The sequence below is a fragment of the Phocoena phocoena genome, chromosome 15 (assembly GCF_963924675.1).
Source record: "Phocoena phocoena chromosome 15, mPhoPho1.1, whole genome shotgun sequence".
NCBI classification, from domain to species: domain Eukaryota; kingdom Metazoa; phylum Chordata; class Mammalia; order Artiodactyla; family Phocoenidae; genus Phocoena; species Phocoena phocoena.
In genome coordinates, this window is record NC_089233.1 from 1,904,108 (window position 1) to 1,928,683 (window position 24,576).

At 43.5% G+C, this 24,576-nt stretch overlaps 1 protein-coding gene across 2 annotated transcripts in view; it reads right to left on the minus strand.

Annotated features, from left to right (window-relative positions):
• GNA12 (G protein subunit alpha 12) overlaps window positions 1–24,576 on the minus strand; it is a 109,856-nt gene continuing 85,280 nt past the window's right edge. The window contains exons 3-4 of one of the 2 annotated variants that reach the window (XM_065892075.1): window positions 1,645–1,695; window positions 1–570 (exon numbers count right to left, since the gene is read on the minus strand). In XM_065892075.1, coding sequence (XP_065748147.1) covers window positions 1–570; window positions 1,645–1,695 — 621 coding nt within the window. The remainder of the gene's footprint in view (window positions 571–1,644; window positions 1,696–24,576) is intronic. The other variant, XM_065892076.1, reaches the window with a different exon arrangement.

The window sequence follows — 24,576 nt, forward strand, 5'->3', positions numbered from 1 at the left end:
TCACTGCAACATAATATCTTTCAGGTTCTCTTGCAGGATGGTGTCCTTCACAGCGTGAAACACGAAGCGGATGTTCTCGGTGTCTATGGCGGTGGTGAAGTGGTGGAAGAGTGGCTTACTGCGATTCCGTCTCTTCCGGTCGAAACACTGGACCAGGTAGCGCTGGACGTCCTCCAGCCTGTGGGGGTCACCCTTGAAGTCTGGGAAGTGCTTCTTGATGCTGACAGTCTTTACTTTCTCCACCAGGAGGTCCATCTTGTTGAGGAACAGGATGATGGAGACGTTGAAGAAGAGCTTGTTGTTAACGATGGTCTCAAAGATGTTCATGGACTCCACCAGGCGGTTGGTGCGCCTGTCTTCCATGAGGACCTGGTCGTACTCACTGGACGAGACCATGAACAGGATCGACGTGATCCCATCAAAGCACTGGAACCACTTCTGGCGCTGAGACCGCTGGCCGCCCACATCCACCATCTTGAAAGGGATTTTTTTGATGACAAAGTCATGCTCCACGATGCCCTTGGTGGCCTTCCTCGCCAGCAGGATGTCCTGCTTGCTAGGAAAGTAATTCTGTAAAATAGGATAAGGGAGAAATTCAGGAGAAGAAGAACATGAGAAAACAAGAACAAAAAGATGGGGTGAAAGGAAAGAGAGTTACAGTGACTTTTGAGAGAAGCTGAACCAAATACCAGAAGCAACTTTCAATTACAAAAATATAAATTCACCATGAAACAAAAAGTGAAGGAACTAAACAGCTCATTTCAAAATGAACAAAGGCTCATCAGGCTGAGGAAGGATTATCAGAATCTTCACTGTTAGGCCCCAGCCTGCAATCTCATCGGCTTTCTTCTCCACAGGAGACTTCCATCTTTTTTTCCCCTGCACCATAGCTACCTTTCTGTTTTTCTAACTTCTAGGGCACACGCATTCCAAACCCTGACTATGGACTGATTTAACTTAGGTTCTGCAACGCTATTTAAATTTAGCCTGCACTATATTTATTATGTTATTCTTGGAGAACTCTTAAAGTCTAGCAACACACGGGCAGCTGTGGTCACTCGAACCACTTTGATCCTGCACCATTGACAATCCTCCAGTGATTACCGCACACCAGCACTCATGCATCATCCTTGCCAAAAGTCCAAACAGGGCTGAAGCCTCTAGCGCCAACTACCAATTCATGAAGCACAGAGCGGAGAGAGAAACACCTTCAACAACACTGCAGGGATGGAAGAGCAAAACTGAGACGCGAGAAACCCTGCAGGAGAAATAATGCAATTACTCCAACAAATAAATTGAGAGGAAGAAAAAGACGGAAGGAGAAACCGAAAGAATGAAAGAAGTCTAAGTGCCACGGACCAGTTACAATGGATGGACCGTAATAGGATGTTGATTCAAACTACTAAAATAAAGCAGTACCCACAAGAAAACACTAATGCGACAACTGGGAAAGTCTCAAAGCTGACTTGATATTAAGGAATTATCGCTAACTTTTTAGGAGCAATAATGGCATTGCGGTCACCTGACACAACAAACATGGCTCACGAGGACAGCGAAAGCCCTCACCGCTCGGGCTGCTTTGGTCTCCACACAAATGTTTTCTAATCCTGGATCACAGACTCCTGGGGTGGGGGTCTTACTCACCAGCTGGCCAATCCGGTCCAAGTTATCCAGGAAGTACTTCACTGATTCACCCTGTCGTGGAGGAAACAGAGTCACAACTCAGTCTTGGTTGAGGAACCCTGATTTGGTAAAATGACTGCTAGTTTGCCTGTGTGTAAATAGGAAGGCAAAGTAAAAAGGCTAATAGCATACATGTATTTTTTTAAATTAAAAATACAATTAAAAAAATTAAAAAATGCAATTTCTCTAGCTCTGATCTCAAGGTTCAAATTCAGACTGTGTTTTCCAAAGCGCCCCTGGCTTGATCCTGGTGATGGGCAGGGTGCTGACTCCCTTCCTTCCCAGATATGGAGACTGGCCTGCTCCAGGCCACGCCACCAGGGAGCTAGCGCGTGAGATTAAGTGTCTGTGAATGGTTTTGCTCCTGGAGAGCTGGCCCAAGGCACTCTAGCCACCGTCTTTGAAGAAGGTCCGTCTTTGAGGCACATGACAAAACACGCGCCAGTTTCTGGAAACAGGCCTGACGCTCCATTATTACATCACACATTTGTATGACCTGATTTACAGCCTAGAACGAGGGGACTCTTTGGTCTGGATTTCCGTGCTGGGATGACCAGTCTTTCTCTACCCACTGGACGTTCTCCGGACTGAACGTCGATACAAACCAGGGCCGTTCAATAGCCAGAAGTGACCTTGAAAATCACCCACGGTCCTGTTCTCGGAGGACTGAACCCCCCAACGCGGCGGCACTCACGGGGCATAAGGAGCGTTCAGAGGGCCTTCAATGTCGATTACATGGAGGGAACAGAGGCAGTGGAAGTGAACGGGCAAAAGCTCCCCTTAAAAAGTGGGATGCTGATTATACTCCATGTGCCCAGAGGACACGGCTTCCTGCAAGGTTGCACCCTGAGCCTCACTCTGCAGACAGGGACCGGCGAGGACGCGCTGGGAGAGTCCCCCAGGGAAGCCACGCCAGCCCCGTGTTCTCACGACAGTGGAGGGTGGCAAGGAGGTGGCACTCTGGGCTTTTAAGGAGGAAGATCATCTGGAAGGTCCTAGACGGCAGCTTGAGCTGAGACTTCGTAAAAGACGATGAAGAAAGACAGGAGCGGCAAGCCCTGGTTCCTCCCTCCCCACGTGCCTCCTTCCTCCGGGCCTGAAGGAAGAAACCGACGGGTGGGCTTCCTTCAGTGAAGAATCAACCTTCCCATTTTAAAATGAAGGCCTGTGGGTGATTCGGCAGAGAGCATCTTGTTTAAGGAACAGAAACACACCTTCCCTGCGTCACAGCACAGATCACGATTTGCGATACGACCTTCCTCCTGGGCATCCGTGCTGTCAGGGCACAGGCCGACTCTGCCCTGGGAGGCCGGGGTCCAGGCCGGCACGAACACCTCGCCTCCAGCCGCGGCCCCCAGCCCGCACACAGCTCCTCCCCGTGGAGGGGAAGCTGGGTTCAGTGCGGCGGGAGGTCGTGCCCCTTCCCGCAGCTGCCGATCGTGCCCTGCCGATTGGCACAGCCTGCCTCCTCCCATGGCCGGACAGGAAACAGCTGGTGAGCGAAGAGCTGCCGGAGTGGACGCCAACTCACCTGATTTACGGCTACTCCTTCCCCAAAGCTCCCGTCTCTCTTACCTCCCACCGCCTCTCATTCGGGGCCCTCGGAGGTGCGACGAGAGCTCAAGAACAATCAAGGCACTGCCCGTGTCCCCCGCGCATCCTTCCAGGAAGGCGGGGCAGCGGGGGCGGCCTACAGCCAGCCTCCTGCCCGACTTGGGCGGGGGCTCCAGGCACAAAGACAGTGGGACCAGCCCCCGCTCCCACCACCACCTGGCCAGGGCTCTTGGCCTGATTGGGCACAAAAAGTCACGGCAATGCAGATACCCCGGCCATGTTCTGTCACCATGGCATGACAGTCGTCCCGGTGGCAGGCACCGCGACATGGGGGCAAGTGCCGAACCTTGACACACAGACGTGACGTGCAAAATGTCCCGAGGACACAAGTAGGCATGAGCTAAACACAGACTGTTAAGAAGGGGAGGAAATCCTTTTCCCCCAGTTTGACTTTATTTCCAACGATTGCGTTTGAAATCAGGGTCAGACGAATGGACCTTAAAACACACCAAATGCTAACATAAACGGACATTTACAGTTTGTTTCTCCACCAGAACTGTCTGTTTAATCATCTCACCAGCTTGTTTCACGACCTCAAAGGCGGTGACTTATTGGTGACTCTGCTGCTCTGCATGGTTGGTGGCCTCGACTCTTTTCAGGAAGAATCACGTATGACATCGGAGAGGGGAGAAATCCTGCCTCACCTGGACAATAAGCTACCGGGTCTGCGTTAGAGCCGCTGTTGAACCGTAAGGCAGAGGACTGCACCATTCTGCTCTCCGACGCGGGGCTGGCGGGAAGGGGACAGGAGGGGATGAGAAACCAACGTGCTCAGACCAGAAATCGGCCCATAACCTCCGCGCGCCACGCCATCCTGCTGGGCTGAGTTGGAACCGCGGTTGAGGTCACTGTGGTTTATTGTCAGAGACTGGAGAGCACGTCACTCCACTGGACGTGTAGCAATAGGCTTCAGGATCCCCACAGCGTCAGTCATTTAAAGGTCCAGGTTACACTTCTGCTCTATCCTCAACACCAGGAGAACGTGGTCATTTCTTCAGAGAATAGTGTCTGGCAGAACCTGAGATGCTAACCTGAGATTAACCACTCAGACTTTGCTACAGACTGAATGTCTGTGCCCCCTGCCCCCCATTCACATGCTGAAGCCTATTCCCCAGTGTGATGGTGTTAGGAGGTGGGGCCTCTGGGGGTGCTGAGGTCATGAAGAGGGAGTCCTCACGATGGGATCAGTGCCCGTATCAGAGGGACCCCAGAGGGCTCCCTCCTGCCTCTGCCACGTGAGGACACAGCGAGAAGACGCTGTCTATGAACCAGGAAGCGGGCCACCACCCGACACTGAATCTGCCTGTGTCATGGACGTCCAGCCTCCAGAACTGTGAGAAATAAACGCTTGTTGTTTAGTCTGTGGTATTTTTATTACCGCAGCCTGAATGCACTAAGATAGCACCTTGGTAGAAAGAGGCGACACGATCCCAGAGTCTTCTCCTGACAGCTACTGGGGCAACGTGGTCTAACAAAAAGGAGTAAATGGAAAACAGGCTTTTTACAATCCTGCTTGGTTTGAAAAATCTATATCACTTAAGATTACTAAAAACATGGGTTCATGGATTAGACAAAACACAACAAATTCATTAGCTCAGAGGCCACCAAACACATACTTGACACCAGCCCGCCCTCCCGACCCAACGTTCCCAGCAGAGCACTGACCCTCATTAGCTCCAGATGGATGGCTGAGGTGGGGCCTCGTGGTGGAGAAGAGGGGGCTGTCTGTTTCAAGAAGTAGCAGCAGGTCTATTTGGGGCCCGTGCAGTTGTGCTAGGCACAGACGCTGAGTGTGACATGAGGGACGTGCGCAGGGTCCAGGCTCATAGCACCAGCGAAGAGAATCATCTTTTTGGCAAATGGACTCTGTTCTTCACCAAATCTTCACTGGACTCTCCTATTACCCACAGCTCTAGCAGAGGTCATACACACTCAGGACTCCACATTCAAGGCTTCTTTCTGTCCGGCATCATCAGACAGACCCTCCTGCACACCCACCCCACCCTCCGCGACAGCCCCCGCAATACTGAAGCCGCTCCTCCGTCGCATGTCGGCCTCAGGCACCCATTCAGCCCATTTAGGCCTGAGGACAGAGCCTCAGCTCTTGCAGTGCTGAGCAAGCCCACTCTGGTCACATCTCTTTCTCTGCCAGTAATCGATCCAGTCTCCCATACTTGGTTGAATTCTGGTCCTTTCTGTCAGTGGCACAGGGGAGCTGTGTGCATGAAAGAGAGCCTGTCCAGGTCAAGAATCACTGGCAGAGGCCCCGCAGGGGATGGAGAAAGGACAGAGGTGGGCGTGGGTTAGTCCGAGATGCAAAGGTGGAGGCGGGAAGCAAGCAAGGGCCAGCGAGTGGTTACAGAGGAAATAAACACTAACGTCCACTTCGGGACAGGCAGCTTTCCAGTTCCTAGTCCTGTATCTGTCTACACACGAGCGGTTCCTATGTTCCTGTACTCAGCGGAAGTAATTGTAAAATTCCAACACAGGGCTTGTCAATGTGAGCACGAGGATTCGAAAATTTAGTTCACTCGCTTAGACACAGCGAATTAGGAAGACAAACTTCAAAACTGCTGTATATTGAAAACAACAAACTACTCTAAATGTCAGATTCTCATTACTTAATAAATATTGAATTTATGATTTAATTTCCATTTAACAGAGATGCTAACCCAACAACCTGTTTGAATAGAGAACTTTAAAAATACTTTAGAGGATAGACCTTCAAGATGGTGGAGGAGTAAGATGCGGACATCACCTTCCTCCCCACAGATACATCAGAAATACATCTACATGTGGAACAACTCCTACAGAACACCTACTGAATGCAGGCAGAAGACCTCAGACTTCCCAGAAGATATATAATATATATATATTTTCCTTTTTCTCTTTTTGTGAGTGTCTGTGTGTATGCTTCTTTGTGTGATTTTGTCTATATAGCTTTGCCTTTACCATTTGTCCTAGGATTCTGTCTGTCCGTTTTTTTCCTTTTGTATAGTTTCTAGCGCTTGTTATCATTGGTGGATTTGTTTCTTCGTTTGGTTGCTCTCTTCTTTCTCTTTTTTATTACTTTTTAATTTTTTCCTTTTAAATAATTTTTTATTTTAATAACTTAATTTTATTATTTTCTTTCTTTCTTTCCTCCCTTTTCTTCTGAGCCATGTGGCTGACAGGGTCTTGGTGCTCCAGCCGGCTGTCAGGCTTGTGCCTCTGAGGTGGGAGAGTCGAGTTCAGAATACTGGTCCACCAGAGACCTCCTGACTCCACGTAATATCGAACAGTGAAAGCTCTCCCAGAGATCTCCATCTCAACGCTAAGCCCCAGCTCCACTCATGACCAGCAAGCTACAGTGCTGGACACCCTGTGCCAAACAACTAGCAAGACAGGAACACAGCCCCATCCATTAGCAGAGAGGTGGCCTAAAAATCATAACAAGGTCACAGACACCCCAAAACACACCACCGGACGTGGTCCTGCCCACCAGAAAGACCAGATCCAGCCTCATCCACCAGAACACAGGCACCAGTCCCCTCCACCAGGAAGCCTACACAACCCACTGAACCAACCTCAGCCACTGGGAACAGACACCAAAAACAACAGGAAATATGAACCTGCAGCCTGCAAAAAGGAGACCCAAACACAGTAAGGTAACTAAAACGAGAAGACAGAAAAACACACAGCAGATGAAGGAGCAAGGTAAAAACCCACCAGATCTAACAAATGAAGAGGAAATAGGCAGTCTACCTGAAAAAGAATTCAGAATAATGATAGTAAAGATCCAAAATCTTGAAAATAGAATGGGGAAAATACAAGAAACGTTTAACAAGGACCTTGAAGAACTAAACAGCAAACAAACAATGATGAACAACACAATAAATGAAATTAAAAATTCCCTAGAAGGAAGCAATAGCAGAATAACTGAGGCAGAAGAACGGATAAGTGACCTGGAAGATAAAATAGTAGAAATAACTACCGCAGAGCAGAATAAAGAAAAAAGAACGAGAAGAATTGAGGACAGTCTCAAGAGACCTCTGGGACAACATTAAACGCACCAACATTCGAATTATAGGGGTCCCAGAAGAAGAAGAGAAAAAGAAAGGGACTGAGAAAATACTGGAAGAGATTATAGTTGAAAACTTCCTTAATATGGGAAAGGAAGTACTCAAGTCCAGGAAGCACAGAGGGTCCCATACAGGATAAATCCAAGGAGAAACACGCCAAGACACATATTAATCAAACTATCAAAACTTAAATATAAAGAAAAAATATTAAAAGCAGCAAGGGAAAAACAACGAATAACATACAAGGGAATCCCCATAAGGTTAAAAGCTGATCTTTCAGCAGAAACTCTGCAAGCCAGAAGGGAGTGGCAGGACATATTTAAAGTGATGAAAGAGAAAAAACTACAGCCAAGATTACTCTACCCAGCAAGGATCTCATTCAGATTCGATGGAGAAATTAAAACCTTTACAGACAAGCAAAAGATAAGAGAATTCACCACCACCAAACCAGCTTTACAACAAATGCTAAAGGAACTTCTCTAGGCAGGAAACACAAGAGAAGGAAAAGACCTACAATAACAAACCCAAAACAATTAAGAAAATGGTAATAGGAACATACATATCAATAACTACCTTAAATGTAAATGGATTAAACGCTCCAACCAAAAGACATAGGCTGGCTGAATGGATACAAATACAAGGCCCATATATATGCTGTCTAAAAGAGACCCACTTCAGACCTAGGGACACGTACAGACTGAAGGTGAGGGGATGGAAAAAGATATTCCATGCAAATGTAAATCAAAAGAAAGCTGGAGTAGCAATTCTCATATCAGACAAAATAGACTTTAAAATAAAGACTATTACAGGAGACAAAGAAGGACACTACATAATGATCAAGGGATCAATCCAAGAAGAAGATGTAACAATTGTAAATATTTATGCACCCAACATATGAGCACCTCAATACATAAGGCAAATGCTAACAGCCATAAAAGGGGAAATCGACAGTAACACAATCATAGTAGGAGACATAGTAGTGGGACACCCCACTTTCACCAAAGGACAGATCATCCAAAATGAAAATAAAAAAGAAAACACAAGCTTTAAATGATACATTAAACAAGATGGACTTAATTGATGTTTATAGGACATTCCATCCAAAAACAACAGAATACCCTTTCTTCTCAAGTGTTCATGGAACTTTCTCCAGGACAGATCATATCTTGGGTCACAAATCAAGCCTTGGTAAATTTAAGGAAATTGAAATCATATCGAGTATCTTTTCTGACCACGACACTATGAGACTAGATATCAATTACAGGAAAAAAATCTGTAAAAAATACAAACACACGGAGGCTAAACAATACACTACAAAATAACCAAGAGATCACTGAAGAAATCAAAGGGGAAATCAAAAAATACCTAGAAACAAATGACAATGAAAACACAATGATCCAAAACCTATGGGATGCAGCAAAAGCAGTTCTAAGAGGGAAGTTTATAGCAATACAAGCCTACCTCAAGAAACAAGAAACACCTCAAATAAACAACCTAACCTTACATCTAAAGCAATTAGAGAAAGAAGAACAAAAAACCCCCAAAGTTAGCAGAAGGAAAGCAATCATAAAGATCAGAACAGAAACGAAAAAGAAATGAAGGAAACAATAGCAAAGGTCAATAAAACTACAAGCTGGTTCTTTGAGAAGATAAACAAAATTCATAATCCATTAGCCAGGCTCGTCAAGAAAAAACAGGGAGAAGACTCAAATCAATAGAATTAGAAATGAAAAAGGAGAAGTAACTGACACTGCAGAAATACAAAGGATCATGAGAGATTACTACAAGCAACTATATGCCAATAAAATGCACAACTTGGAAGAAATGGGCAAATTCTTAGAAAAGCACAACCTTCCAAGACCAAACCAGGAAGAAACAGAAAATATAAACAGACCAATCACAAGCACTGAAATGGAAACTGTGATTAAAAATCTTCCAACAAACAAAAGCCCAGGACCAGATGGCTTCACAGGCAAATTCTATCAAACATTTAGAGGAGCGCTAACACCTATCCTTCTCAAACTCTTCCAAAAAGAACAGAGGGAGGAACACTCCCAAACTCATTCTACGAGGCCACCATCACCCTGATACCAAAACCAGACAAAGGTGTCACAAAGAAAGAAGACTACAGGCCAATATCACCGCTGAACATAGATGCAAAAATCCTCAACAAAATACTAGCAAACTGAATCCAACAGCACATTAAAAGGATCATACACCATGAGCAAGTGGGGTTATCCCAGGAATGCAAGGATTCTTCAATACACGCAAATCAATCAATGTGATAAACCACATTAACAAACCGAAGGAGAAAAACCATACGATCATCTCAATAGATGCAGAAAAAGCTTTCGACAAAACTCAACACCCATTTATGATAAAAATCCTCCAGAAAGTAGGCATAGGGGGAACTTACCTCAATAATAATAAAGGCCATATATGACAAACCCACAGCCAACATGGTTCTCAATGGTGAAAAACTGAAAGCATTTCCTCTAAGATTAGGAACAAGACAAGGTTGCCCACTCTCACCGCTATTATTCAACATAGTTTTGGAATTTTTAGCCACAGCAATCAGAGAAGAAAAAGAAGTAAAAGGAATCCAAATCAGAAAAAAGGAGGTAAAGCTGTCACTGTTTGCAGATGACATGATACTATATATAGATAATCCTAAAGATGCTACCAGAAAGCTACTAGAGCTAATCAATGAATATGGTAAGGTAGCAGGATACAAAATTAATGCACAGAAATCTCTTGCATTCCTATACACTGATGAAAAATCTGAAAGAGAAATTAAGGAAACACTCCCACTTACCACTGCAACAAAAAGAATAAAATACCTAGGAATAAACCTACCTAAGGAGACAAAAGACCTGTATGCAGAAAACTATAAGACACTGATGAAAGAAATTAAAGACGATACAGACAGATGGAGAGATATACCATGTTCTTGGATTGGAAGAATCAACATTGTGAAAATGACTCTACTACCCAAAGCAATCTACAGATTCAATGCAATCCCTATCAAACTACCCTATACTACCCAAAACAATCTACAGATTCAATGCAATCCCTATCGAACTACCAATGGCATTTTTCACAGAACTAGAACAAAAATGTTCACAATTTGTATAGAAACACAAACGACCCAGAATAGCCAAAGCAGTCTTGAGAAAGAAAAATGGAGCTGAAGGAATCAGGCTCCCAGACTTCAGACTATACTACAAAGCTACAGTAATCAAGACAGTATGGCACTGGCACAAGAACAGAATTACAGATCAATGGAACAGGATAGAAAGCCCAGGGATAAACCCACGCCCATATGGTCACCTTATTTTTGATAATGGAGGCAAGAATATACAGTGGAGAAAAGACAGCCTCTTCAGTAAGTGTTGCTGGCAAATTGGACAGCTACATGGAAAAGAATGAACTTAGAACACTCCTTAACACCATACATAAAAATAAACTCTAAATGGATTAAAGACCTAAATGTAAGGCCAGACACTATAACACTCTTAGAGGAAAACATAGGCAGAACACTCTATGACATAAATCACAGCAAGATCCTTCTTGACCCACCTCCTAGAGAAATGGAAATAAAAACAAAACTAAACAAATGGGACCTAATGAAACTTATAAGTTTTTGCACAGCAAAGGAAAACATAAACAAGACAAAAAGACAACCCTCAGAATGGGAGAAAATATTTGCAAATGAAGCAACTGACAAAGGATTAATCTCCAGAATTTACAAGCAGTTCATGCAGCTCAATAAAAAAAGAAAAACCCAATCCAAAAATGGGCAGAAGACCTAAACAGACATTTCTTCAAAGAAGATATACAGACTGCCAACCAACACATGAAAGAATGCTCAACATCATTAATCATTAGAGAAATGCAAATCAAAACTACAGTGAGGTATCACCTCACACCAGTCAGAATGGCCATAATAAAAAATCTACAAACAATAAATGCTGGAGAGGATGTGGAGAAAAGGGAAACCTCTCGCACTGTTGGTGGGAATGTAAATTGATACAGCCACTATGGAGAGCAGTATGGATGTTCCTTAAAAAACTAAGACTAGAACTACCATACGACCCAGCAATCCCAGTACTGGGCAAATACCCTGAGAAAACCATAATTCAAAAAGAGTCATGTACCATAATGTTCACTGCAGCTCTGTTTACAATAGCCAGGACATGGAAGCAAACTAAGTGTCCATCGACAGATGAATGGATAAAGAAGATGTGGCACATATATACAATGGAATATTACTCAGCCATAAAAAGAAACAAAATTGAATCATTTTTAGTGAGGTGGATGGACCTAGAGTCTGTCCTACAGACTGAAGTAAGTCAGAAAGAGAAAAACAAATACCATATGCTAACACATATATATGGAATCTAAAAAAAAGAAATTGGTTCTGAAGAACCTAGGGGCGGGACAGGAATAAAGACGCAGACGTAGAGAATGGACTTGAGGACACGGGGAGGGGGATGGGTTAACTGAGATGAAGTGAGAAAGTGGCATGGACATATATACACTACCAAATGTAAAAGAGATAGCTAGTGGGAAGCAGCCGCATAGCACAGGGAGATCAGCTCCGTGCTTTGTGACCACCTAGAGGGGTGGGATAGGGAGGGTGGGAGGGAGACGCAAGAGGGAGGAAATATGAGGATGTATGTATATGTATAGCTGATTCACTTTGTTATAAAGCAGAAACTAACACAGCATTGTGAAGCAATTTTACTCCAATAAAGATGTTAAAAAAATACTTTAAAAAATATTATATAATTCCCCAAAAGAAACTTTGAAATCAGGCTTTGCTAAATGAGTAACTACGGTATCTCACAGGGATCTTGCGAGATTACAATTGTTATCACAGCTCTGAAAGTAATTGGAAAAAGATTAAGCATCCTATTAATATGTATTAGAAAAATTAAGTTTCTCACATTTTACTTTGGGTGCCTGTAAACGGTCTGCTGCTAATTATAATCCTAATATATCAGGCAAAAGATTCACTGGCAAAGTAGAAGATGCACGAAGCTGCTGGCTGCAGCACTATTACATTAGAAGACTGGGGACAAGCAAAACGCCCGTACCATCAACGTGGACGGGAATGAGGGGCCTCTAGGGACAGTTACAGAGTGACTTACAGACAGATAAAAAGCCAAGGTGCAAAATAGAGAACAGTGTGATTCCTGTTGTAGAAGGAATGGTGGGGAAATGAAAACATCTGTACGATTTGCTTATATTTTAAAAAAGAAACATTGAAGGATAAACCAGCAAGAAGTAAAAACGATGATGTACAGGGAGGGGAGAACAGGGAAGGTGGGACGGGGTGGAAGCAGACCTCTCTGAATGTATTTTGACTTCAGAACCATGCAAACATCTTACATAATTAAAAGCAAAATTAAATTAAAAAATAATCACCCCCTCAAAATTTAGGCAAACTGAAACAAAGGACCCTAACAGTGTATCAAGCTGGAGGCCTCGACCTTCTGCCCTGGAGCACGGGCTCTCTAGCTTTGCTGTGCAGGTCTGTGCCCGGGCTTGTGCTTAAGTCCCTGTACCCAAGCTCCAAGCCCCCCACCTGAGATCCTGACAACGGCTGCCGCTTGGCAACCAAGGTGAGACCCCAGGAAAAGGCCCAAACAGGCCCTGGAGGCTGGCCTGGCTTGGGTGGGTCTCCTTGGCCTGTGCAATGGGGCTGAAGCCACAGGCCAGAGCGCCAGGCCCCTCGTGTCTGGGATTCTTCTGTTTCTGAAATTGAAGTAAAATCCACATGACAGGACTAACCATTTTAAAGTGTACAACACAGAGGCATTGAGCACGTTGGCAAGGCTGTGCCACCACCTCCTGTACCCAGTTCCAAGGCATTTCGTCACCCCAAACGGGACCCTGTGCCCATAAGCAGTTATTCCTCAGCAACCACTCAGTGGTCTGTCTCTATGGATTTGCCTGCCTTGAATCTTTCCTACAAACAGAACCACACACTGTGTGCCCTTTTGTGTCATCAGGCTTATTTCACCCAGCATGTTTCCAAGGTTCATCCATGTTGTAGCAGCTGTCAGGACTTCATTCTTTTTTACAGCTGAGTAATATTCCACTGAAGGGACGGTCCCTATTATGTTTACCCATTTGTCAGCGGATGTACATTTAGATTACCTCCAGCTTCTGACCATTGTGAATAGTGCTATGAACACTCACGTAAAAGGTTTTGTTTGAACATCTGTTTTCAGTTCTTTTGGGTATATAGTCCACTTAGGAGTGAAATTACTGGGTCACATGGTAATTCTATGTTTAATTTTTTTGAGGAACCACCAAACTATTTTCCACAGCGGCTGCACTGTTTCACATTCATGTCAGCAAGGTACAAAGGTTCCACATCCTCACCAACACTTGTTATTTTCTGATTTTTAAACTGTAGCCATCCCGGTGGGTGTGAAGTGGCATCTCTTCATGGTCTTGTCCGGGTGTTATGGTGGTTATGTCTGTAGCACTATGAAGTCGTGGATTTTTATATATCAGAAGCAAAGATGGCAAAGTGTAAACACACGTTACTACTGGGAGTGGGTATGTGAGTATCTGTTAGGCTCATTATGTTAAATGTTTCATAAAAAGTTTAACAGTCCAAATTACAGATTCAGCTTTTAAAACTATGGATTTAGATTCTACATTTGTATCTCAGGGACAAGACCATCATAGAAAAATGAGCTAAAAAGAAGTTCCAGAGCATGTTTTTAGATAGTCTCTTTCTCCAGATGAGAAAGCACCATGGGATGTAGGGAAGATGAGGGCTTAGCCAATTTTTATAGCTTCCACCACAGAATCCCTAGAAACTTAGTACATGATATACTGGGCGTGTCATAACCATGGCTGCCTATCGCCTTTCTACATCTTGGGGAAATTCACACCAGGATTACAGCCTCTGCAATGTAGCATCCAGAATCCAAATTCCAAGTCTCACTGGGGCAGGGATAGAAGCGCACGTGAAAAAGTTGCAAGAAGGATACAAAGAATACCCGTACACCCTTTGCGTGGGTTCACCCATCATGAACACTGTGCCTCATTCATTTGCTTTAACCTTTGTTCTCTTCCCTTCAATTTACAGTTGACCCCTGAATAACATGGGTTTGACTGGCATGGGTTCAATCATATGCACATATTTTGCAATAAATACGTACTACACGATCTGAGGTTGCTTGAATCTGCGGATGTGGAACTGCAGACGGAGAGGGCCAAGTGTAAAGTTAGACTCGGATTTTTGACTGCATGGGGGTCAGCGCCCTCCACCCCCGTGTTGTTCAAGGGTCAACAGTGTATATATTTTGTTTTTTAAAACCATTTGAGAGGAAGTTGTCCATTTACCCCTAAAAACTTCAGTCCCGTCCTAAGAACAAGGACCTTTGCTTCTACGACCCTGTAACCCTGGGAGACTTGATGTTGATGTAATCCGTTTATCCTGGCTGCATTTCCTCTTCCAGCACAGAATTCAGTCCAGAACCAAGTACTGCATTTAGCTGTCATGTCTCTTTCGCCTCCTTTAATCTCAAACACTGATCTTTTTGAAGAATACAGCTGCCGCACCCCCCCCTCAGGTGGGGGTTTTTGTGATGTTTCCAATCTTCACTATGACAGTTGCAAAATGGTTTTCCAATCAGTGCTACAACCACCGGTCTGTGGTTGACATTCTCTTGTAAACAAGAGTCCTCCCTTCTCTCCTGTTTCTCTCTTCATTATCTACATGGACTTACAGATGCCTGTACTTCTCAAGGTTTGCAATTCACCGCCGTCCTTAATTATCTTGGTGCTTGAACTGAAGACGGTATTGGCCCTTTGCACTTCCCTCTTAGTTCTGAAACCAGCTGTCAATCTCTACCCTCCCTCCCCACAACAAACCTGAACGGCCTTTAATTCCTCCTGGTAATGCTTTATACGTTTTTCTGCACAGAGGTTCTACACGTCTCGTCTTAGATTTCTTCTTAAGTATTTATCCTTTTATGGTGCTTCTTAAACAGCATCTTTAAACATTTTTCGTTTTCTAATTCTGTCGCTAGTGTATAGAAATACAATTGATTCTTGTACATTGACTTGTGTCTAGTAACTTTGCTAAGCTTCACATTCATCCCAACAGTGTATCTGTACTTCCTTGTTAATTTTCCAGGTATACAAGCACATCGTCTGTAAAGGAAGACATTTTGGTTTCTTCCTCTCTCTTGCCTTAGAGCACTGGCTGAGGGCTTTAAGACAGCGCTCAGTGGAGCTGGTTAGACACTGCAGCTTGCCTGCTTCTATCTCAGAGGGAAAACTTTCAATGTTTAATCATTAAAAACGATTCCTGTGGTTCCACTTCCGGCATGAAGGATTAAACTCTTAGCAAAGAGAGTCTCCTGCAGATAACAACCATAAACCCTGGTCAAAATACAAAAAAACAAAGATCTGAGGGTTCTGGAGAGTGAGTAAAAGCAGGCCCATTTTTGGAGGGGAGTAGAAACTTGGAGGAAGTGAACAGCACAGGGCGAATTCCCGTGGCTTTGCCCGAGGTCAGCCACAGTCCGGTGGGATGTGACAACAACTAACATTCTGATGGAAAGGCTCCCATCTCTTTGGCCAGAGGCACCAGGGGAAGGAGCCTGGGCAACCAGGGCTGGCAGGGGGTGAGGAGGGAAACCTCAGATTCTGTGTATAAATGCTGCCCAAGACTCTGGTTGTCCCTCAACCACTCGTGCACAGGGCCCTGGAAGGGGTCCGAACTGATACCTGAGCCACCACCAACACAGGCATGACAGAGTTGGGACTTTAGGTCTCACTAAGTTAAGCGCCCGCTAAAGCAAAAAATTCAACATTGACTGGTGAACATAACAGGATCTAGAGTCCCTAAAACAACATTCATAATGTCCAGGATATAATCCCAAATTACTCAATGTATGGAAAGCCAGGAAAATGGCACTCATCTTCAAGGGAAAAATAATCAATAGATACCAACTCAACCCAGATATGGGAATTATTAGACAAAGACTTTATGTTCAGTTAGATTAAGAAATGCTTATAATGAATAAAGATACAAAAAAATCTTAGCAGATACACAAAATACAAAGACAGCCAAATAGGCATTTTAGAACTAAAATGTATAATATATGAAATAAAGAACTTAACTGATGGACTTAACAGACTGGAGATGACACAGGAAAGAATTAGTGAACTTTGAAATTAGGGCAATAAAAATTATCCAATCCCGAAAAGAGAGGAAAAAAAAAAAGATGAATAAAAGAAGATAATGACTCCAGCATCTTTGGGGGTGATTTCAAAAGGTCGAACATACCTTAACTGGAATCCAACAAAAAAGAACAGGGAGAATCAGGCAGAAAAAAAAAAAAGCAGAAAACTTTCCAAATTTGGTCAAAGACATAAATTTACAGATTCCAAGAAGCTCCACAGATTCCAAACACAATAAATATGAAGAAAACCATACCAAGGATATTAGACAACACACTTCTAAAATAACCCACGGGAGAAAGAAGTCGTCACACACTTTTTTTGTCTGACATGTAAAGAGCTTGGCAGTAGTCACTCCAGTCCTCACAACAAAGAAAAAGCTGAACAAACTGAAAATCAACAACTCTTCTTAGATCCATCAGAGAATTGATGTTTCAGGGCCAACTGTTGTTCTCCCAACTGGAGAGACGGGCAAATACAGAGAATTACAGCTTACCAGGAACAGAAGACATGGCTGGAGCCAGCAACTGATACATCAGGTCCGGTTTTCATTAAATTACAAGGCATACTAAAAGGCAAAAATCACGGTCTGAAGAGATAAAGTGAGCATTAAGAACCAGATTCAGATCTGGCAAAAACTTTGGAATGAACAGATCAGGAAATTAAAATAATTATGATTAATATACTAAGGTCACTAATGGAAAAAGGAGACACCTGCAAGAATAGATTGGGTAATATAAGCAGAGAGATGGAAACTCCGAGATTCAAATGGAAATGCTAGAAGCCAAGAAGAAATCACAAAGTAAATTACGAAGTATTTTCAATGGAAAGACGACGAAAATAAAACACCAAAATCTGTGAGATGTAGTTAATGTAGTACTTAGGGGAGAAATCTGTAGGGTTTTTTTTTTTTTTTAATTAGAAAAGAAAAATGATCCAAAAACGTTGACCAAAGTTTCCATTTCAAAGAGCTTCTAAAAAATGAGCAAAGTAAACCCAAGGTAAGTAGAAAAAAGGAAATAATAAAGTAAGACCAGGTACCACTGAAATAGAAAATGAACAAATAATGGAAAAAATTAACAAGGCCAAAAAGTTGGTTCTTCAAAAGGTCAACAAAATTGATCACCTCCTAGCTAGAGTAATCAAGTAAGAAAAGTAGAAATCGAATCACTAGTACCAGGAATGAAAGAGGAGTTACACTACCAATACTATAGACATTAAAAGGCTAATAAGAGGGCTTCCCTGGTGGTGCAGTGGTTGGAAGTCCGCCTGCCGATGCAGGGGACGTGGGTTCGTGCCCCGGTCCGGGAAGATCCCACATGCTGCGGAGCGGCTGGGCCCGTGAGCCATGGCCGCTGAGCCTGTGCGTCCGGAGCCTGTGCTCCGCAACGGGAGAGGCCACAACAGTGAGAGGCCCACGTACTGCAAAAAAAAAAGGCTAATAAGGGAATATTTTTTAAAATTATTTTTTAGTTTATTTTTTATTGAAGTATAGTTGACTTACAATGTTTCAGGCAAACAGCAACGTGATTCAGATTATACAGGTAACAATCTGGACTTGTGACTGGCATGTGAAGTATGTGACTGGGGGACAGTCTTGTGGGACTGAGCCTTGGGATCTGATGCTACCTCCAGGTAGATACTGTCAGAATTGAGTTAAATTGTAGGACACCCACTGGTGTCTGGAGAGTCTGAGAACTGGTGGGTGTGGGGAAAATCCCCACACATCTAGGCACAGCAGTGCTCTTGTGAACAGTATAGGAGACACACAGGAATGTGTTTTTCCATACAAGTCAAAACCAACACTGTATAACGAGGATAACACATCAATAAAACAGAAAATTAAAACCGTTTCAACAGAATGAGGAGGAGAAAAGATGAACAATTCAACAGATGCAGACAAAGCATCTGATAAAATTCAACATCATTCATAGTTGAAAACTCTCATCAAACTGTATATATGGAAAGGAACTTTCTCACTCTGATAAAGGGCATCTATGAAAAACCTACAGCTAACATCACAGTTAATGATGAAATACTGACTACGTTCATCCTAAGACTGGTTACAAGGCAAGGATGCCCACTCTTACCACTTCTGGTCACCACGGTTTTGGAGAGCCTGGCCAGTGCAAAAACGCAAGCAAACAAATGAAAGGCACAAGGACTGGAAAGCAAGAAGCAAGACTGAATTTGCAGAGCACGTGACCGTTTGCATACAAAATCCTAAGGAAGCTACAGAAAAGCTAACGCTTGACCAAGAAGTGAGTTTAGCAAATTCACGAGATACAAGGTTAATATATATATATATATATATATATATATATATATATATATATATATATATATATGTGTGTATTCTTACATGCTAGCAGCAAACAACTGGAATTTAAAATTTGAAAAAAACAGTTCCACGTAGTACTAAGAAACAAAATATTTAGGAATAAAAATTTTTTGGTTTTGCTATGTTTTGTATTTTGAAATAACTAGATGCACAGGAAGTTGCAAAGATAGCAGAAAGAGGTCTAGTGTACCTGTCACCCCATTTCTCTCAATGGTTACACCTTATGTAATTCTAATATATCAAAATCAGGGAACTGACATTGGTACAACATACGTGTACAGTTCTATGCACTTTAATCACACCTGTAGATTCGTGTAATGCGCCACCCCCCAGGCTCTGCTCCCCCGATCAAGACAGAGAACTGATCCATCACCACAAGATCTCCGTCCAGCCCCCCTTTACAGACACACTCACGCTCTCTCCTCTACCGGTCCTCGTCTCTGGCAAACACTAATCTGATTGCCGTCTCTAGTTTAGAGTCACTGACCTGTTTTCTGTCTGTATAGTTTTGCCTTTTCTAGAATGTACTTTAAATGGACTCATACAGCAAGTGACCTTTTAAAAATGGCTTTTTTTCTTCACTCGGCAAAATGCCTTGAGATTCAACGAGTTGTCGTGTGTATCAATAGTTTGTCCTCTTTACTGCTGAGTAGTAACGTCTGGTATGGATGTGCCACGGCTTATTTAACCACTCACCGATCTGGAGACATTTTGGTTGTTTCCACATTTTGGGAATTCCAAATAAAGCTGCTATCAACATTCCCGTACAGCTTTTGTATGGACATAGTTTCCATTTCCCCGGGGTAAATGCCCAGGATGTGATTGTGGGGTTTTATGCTAAGTATGTTTAGTTTTTTAAAGAAACTCCCAAACTGTTTTCCAGCATGGCTATATCACTGTACATTCCCACCAGCGATGTATGAGGGATCTAGTTTCTCCACATCCTCACCAGCCTTTGGTATTGTTCGCTAGTTTTCACGTTCTAAGAAGTGTCTCCACAAGGTTTTTATTTGCATTTCCCTTAATCCGCAGTGACCCAATAGCTACTGAAGTTTGCCATCTGTATGTCCTCTTAGGTGCAATCTCTTATCTTTTGTCCATTTTCTACTTGGATTGTTTTATTACTGTTGAATTTTAAGTGTTCTTTATATACTCTAGATATTGAGTCCTTTGTTAGATACGTGGTTGGCAGATATTTTCTCTCGGTCTGTAGCCTGTCTTTTCATGCTCTTAAGAGGGTCTTTTGCAGAGCAAAAGTTTTGGATTTTGATGAAACCAAAACTGATTTCCCCCCCCACCCGCCCCAAAACGATTTTTTTCTTTTATGGGTCGTGCTTTTGGTGTCATATCTAAGAACTCTTCACCAAGCCTCAGGTCCCAAAGAATTTCTACTATGTTATTCTCTCCAAGTTTTTTTTTCTTTTTTGCGGTACGCGGGCCTCTCACCGTTGTGGCCTCTCCCGTTGCGGAGCACAGGCTCCGCACGCGCAGGCTCAGCGGCCATGGCTCACGGGCCCAGCCGCTCCGCGGCATGTGGGATCTTCCCGGACCGGGACACGAACCCGCGTCCCCTGCACCGGCAGGCAGACTCTCAACCACTGCGCCACCAGGGAAGCCCTTTCTCCAAGTTTTATAGTTTTACATTTAAGTCTATAATCCAGTTTGAGTTAACTTTTGTATAAGGTATGAGATTTAGGTCAAGGTCCTTTGTTTTTTCCTTGTTTTGCCTACGGATATCCAATTGCTCCACACCATTTAATAATAGTCATCGGAAGGCGATTCTTCCTTCATTGAACTGCTTTTTCACCTTTGTCAAAAATCAGTTGGGCATACTTGTATGGAGCTATCTTTGGGTTTGTTCCATTGACCTGTGTGTCTATATCTTTGCCAACACCACACAGTTTGATTACTGTAGCTACACAAAATGTCTTGAAGTGAGGTAGAGGTGACTCCTCCCACTTTAGTCTTCAATTTCAAAATCGTTTTGGCTATTCTAGTGCTTCTCCGTATAACTTTTAGAATAATCATATTTATATTTACGAAAGATTTTGTTGAGATTTGGGTAGGAGCTGTATTAAATTTGTATATAAATTTAGGGAGAACTGACATCTCTACTATGTTGAGTCTCCTAATCCATGAACACGGTATGTCTCTCCATCAGTTCAGATCTTCTCTGATTTCTTTAACGAATGTTTTATAGTTTTTATATGTCCTATGTATGTTCTGCTAAATCTACACCAAAGTTTTTCTCTTTTGGGGGGAGAAATTGTTAATGGTACTGCATTTTAAATTCTGTTTCAATATGTTCATTGCTAGTATATAGCAAAAAATGGATTTTTTTCCTATGTTGATTTTATATCCTGTAACCTGGATGGACTGACTTACTAGTTCTGTGGCTTTTGGGGTGGATTCCTTGGGATTTTTCTATGTCATCTGATAAGAGGAACTTTTCTGATTTGTATGCTTTATATTTCCTTTCTTATATTTCTTGCCTTATTGCACTAGCCAAAACGATTAAAAAAAAAAAAGTAAAAAACCTCTTCGTTGGAAAATGTAGAACACTGGTATGGGACGGCTCCTTGAGCTCATTCAAAGGGTGACGATCCTGGGTGGGCCTGATCTAATCAGTCGAGCTTTTCAAAGAGGCCTCTCCTGCTGGCCTACAGGAAAGGAAGCAGCTATGTTGCGAGAGGAGGGGGCCACATGACAGGGAACCAAGGGCAGCCCCTGGGAGCTGGGAGTGGTCCCCGGCCAACAACTAGCAAAAAAAGGGAGATCTCAGTCAAGCAACTGCAAGGAGATGAATTCTGCCAAAGACAGGTCAGCTGGAAAAGGCCTTGGAGCTTAGATGAGACTGCAGCCGCACTGACACCCTGACCTCAGCCTGGCGAGACCCAGAGCAGGGGACGCCGTCAACCCGGGGCAGCAGCACTCCTGATTGGTACACACCGTGAGACACACATTTGTGCTACTGTCTGAAGTTTCTACACTGTAGTAACTTGTAAACAGCAATTAAACTAATACATTTCTTAGGGCAAAACCCCACGAACCATCAGAGAAAAAGGTCACTTCACTTGTTTATCTGCTTGCATTAGTAGCTACTGAATGAAGATGCGTATTTTTTCAAAGCTGAATCTTAATGTGAGCTTAAACATTATTTCCTTTAATAACAGTGAATTCCTGACCTCTGCTGTCTAGGACCTATTTAGAAAAGCTTGCTCTCCCCCCCACCCCCCATCAGAATGGCAATACTAAGAAATGATTCCTCCTCCTTCCCGATTAACATAAAATAGAAGCATTAAAAACCCAATAAATGTCTGAAAAATCTCTTGCTTAGGCATTAGTCATTAGCTAACTCAAAACAAACAGGATGAGCCAGGTTTCTTCAGGCTTTTTATGGAAAGCCCCTGTACTTTTACTAACATTCAAATAACACAAAGAAAAAAAGCCTCCAAAACGCAACAGCTCCCAAACTACCAATATGTATCGTATTAGAAATTAAACCTGAGAGAATTTAAAAATACAAAAACGTACAAGCGTATCCCTAGTTAGCCACCAGTGATGACACTGTCACACGTCACGTGGCCTCTGGAAAACCCTGCTCTACACTCTTGGGAGAATGGAAGTGAAAAAGGCAAATAATGTCTTAGTATTATTATCAAAGCAGTTTGACCCTGTGGGGCCCTTGAAAGGGTCTCAGGGACTTGCAGCCCACACTTTGAGAACCACTGCCCTGGAGAGCTTTGGCGCGGCAGGATCACCAAAGCCAAGGCTGGAAGCGACCCCAGGTCCACGCGCAGCTCACGCGTCAACGGCAGCATCGTCTCAGAACAGAAAACCACAGGAGAACGAATACGAGGGGACCACCGCCATGCGCGTCTCAAAACAAAACGGGGAGCTGCAGAGACAAGTCACAGTCAGAGATTTACACTATTCTTTATTCACATGAAGTCTGAAAACAGGCAGAGCTAAACATAATGCAACAGCCACAGTCGCTAAAGGACACGTAGCACTTCCTACGTGCCAGACACTGTTCTGAGTGCTCTTCACTTATTGATTCAATGAATCCTCACAACACTACCGGAGGGAGGTATACTGTTATCCCCATTTTACAGATGAGCAAACTGAAACAGTGTTTAAGTAACCTGGCCGATGGGAAGTCATATGGTTCCTTGGTCCTGTTTAGGGATACACAGGTGGTAAAAATACCATCAGAACGGTGGTTACGGTGGGGTCCACGGGGTTTATAAGTTACCGCTGATATTCTTAATCTGAGGGGAAGGTACAGACGTGATTGGCTTATTTTTTAAACGTTTAAACTGTTTTAAACTAAATATGTTTTCAAACCCTCTTCTGTACAGGATATGAAAAACATTTATATATTGTACAATTTTTAAAAAGAGCAAGAGAGAAGGAAACACAGTGAAGGGCATTACAAAACAACCCTTGAGGTCTGGCCACTCCCTCCAAGTGTTTTTTCTGAAAAGTGTGCAGATCTCTTTAAATATAATCATTCCACCACTTTTTTCCAAGTCCCACGATTGGGGCTACTTTCTTTCTACCACCTGATCTCCTGCCACCGGACTGCCACCAGTGGCCTTGTCATAGGACTATAAACACATAAAACAACACAGATACTCAATATTTAAAGCATTAAAATAGAGAAACACCTGGTACTTCAAGGCTGAGGAACTAAAAGTCAAAAAGGAAGTCCTCTGTTAGCAATATCTAAGTGGGGTACATGGCTGAGAAAAGAAAAAAGCACCATGTGATGAGGTCCGTGTGTTTTCGGAGAGTCGGAGTCTCCGCTCTGCTCTTTCCTATTGTCCGTGTTTTTGCCTTGGGGAAGAAGTAGAAAACTTGAGAGATGACTAAAACGATAGTAAATTATGAATTATTCAGGCTTTCCAAGTAGGAGAGAGGTTACTTTTACCCAAACAAATGATTCAGGCTTACTTCTGGGTAGCTGCCTTTTGTGAAGTCCACACGTCTCATTCCCTACACATCCCCGAGTCAACAAGCGCTTCATCAGAACCCCAGCGGGGCTGATCACTGCTCGTTGACAAACCTACGTAATCAATCCTACTGGTCTTTCCCACACACAACGCGAAGCACTTAAGAGCTAAAAATGCCTTTCCACCCAGGAGTCCACACTATGGTTTTCTTTACTTCTGGGCACTGTTTATTCTTTGCTCCAAAGACACACCTCTGACACGATGGCAGGTTGGTGACCATGCTCACAGATGCCACATGGGAGCCTGGGAGGATCCATCCAAGCACACACATCCCACAAGTGTCCCAGAACCATCTTTTAAAACCTGTCGCTGCCCCTTTAAATCTTCCCAACCCCCTCCCCCCAAATCCATCTTCACTTCCTTCTACTGGCAGCTTATCCAGGGAGCTAAGTTTAGCTACCAAATGCTCCAAATGCTAATCTTTCCTCCAGGGATGTCGACTTAGCTGGAGGGGCCACCCTGGCAACAGAGCACTTGCTTCCCCAGAAGAATCAAAGCAGAGCAGCTGTCAAATCCCTGGTAGGAAGGGGTCTCTCCTCACAACATTTTTTTTTTTGGCAGGGGGAGGAGGCGGGGTGTGGTAGGGAGGGAGCATCTTCTGGGAGAACTGTTCCTCACTCCAGCTCATTCTATCCTTTCCACAGTC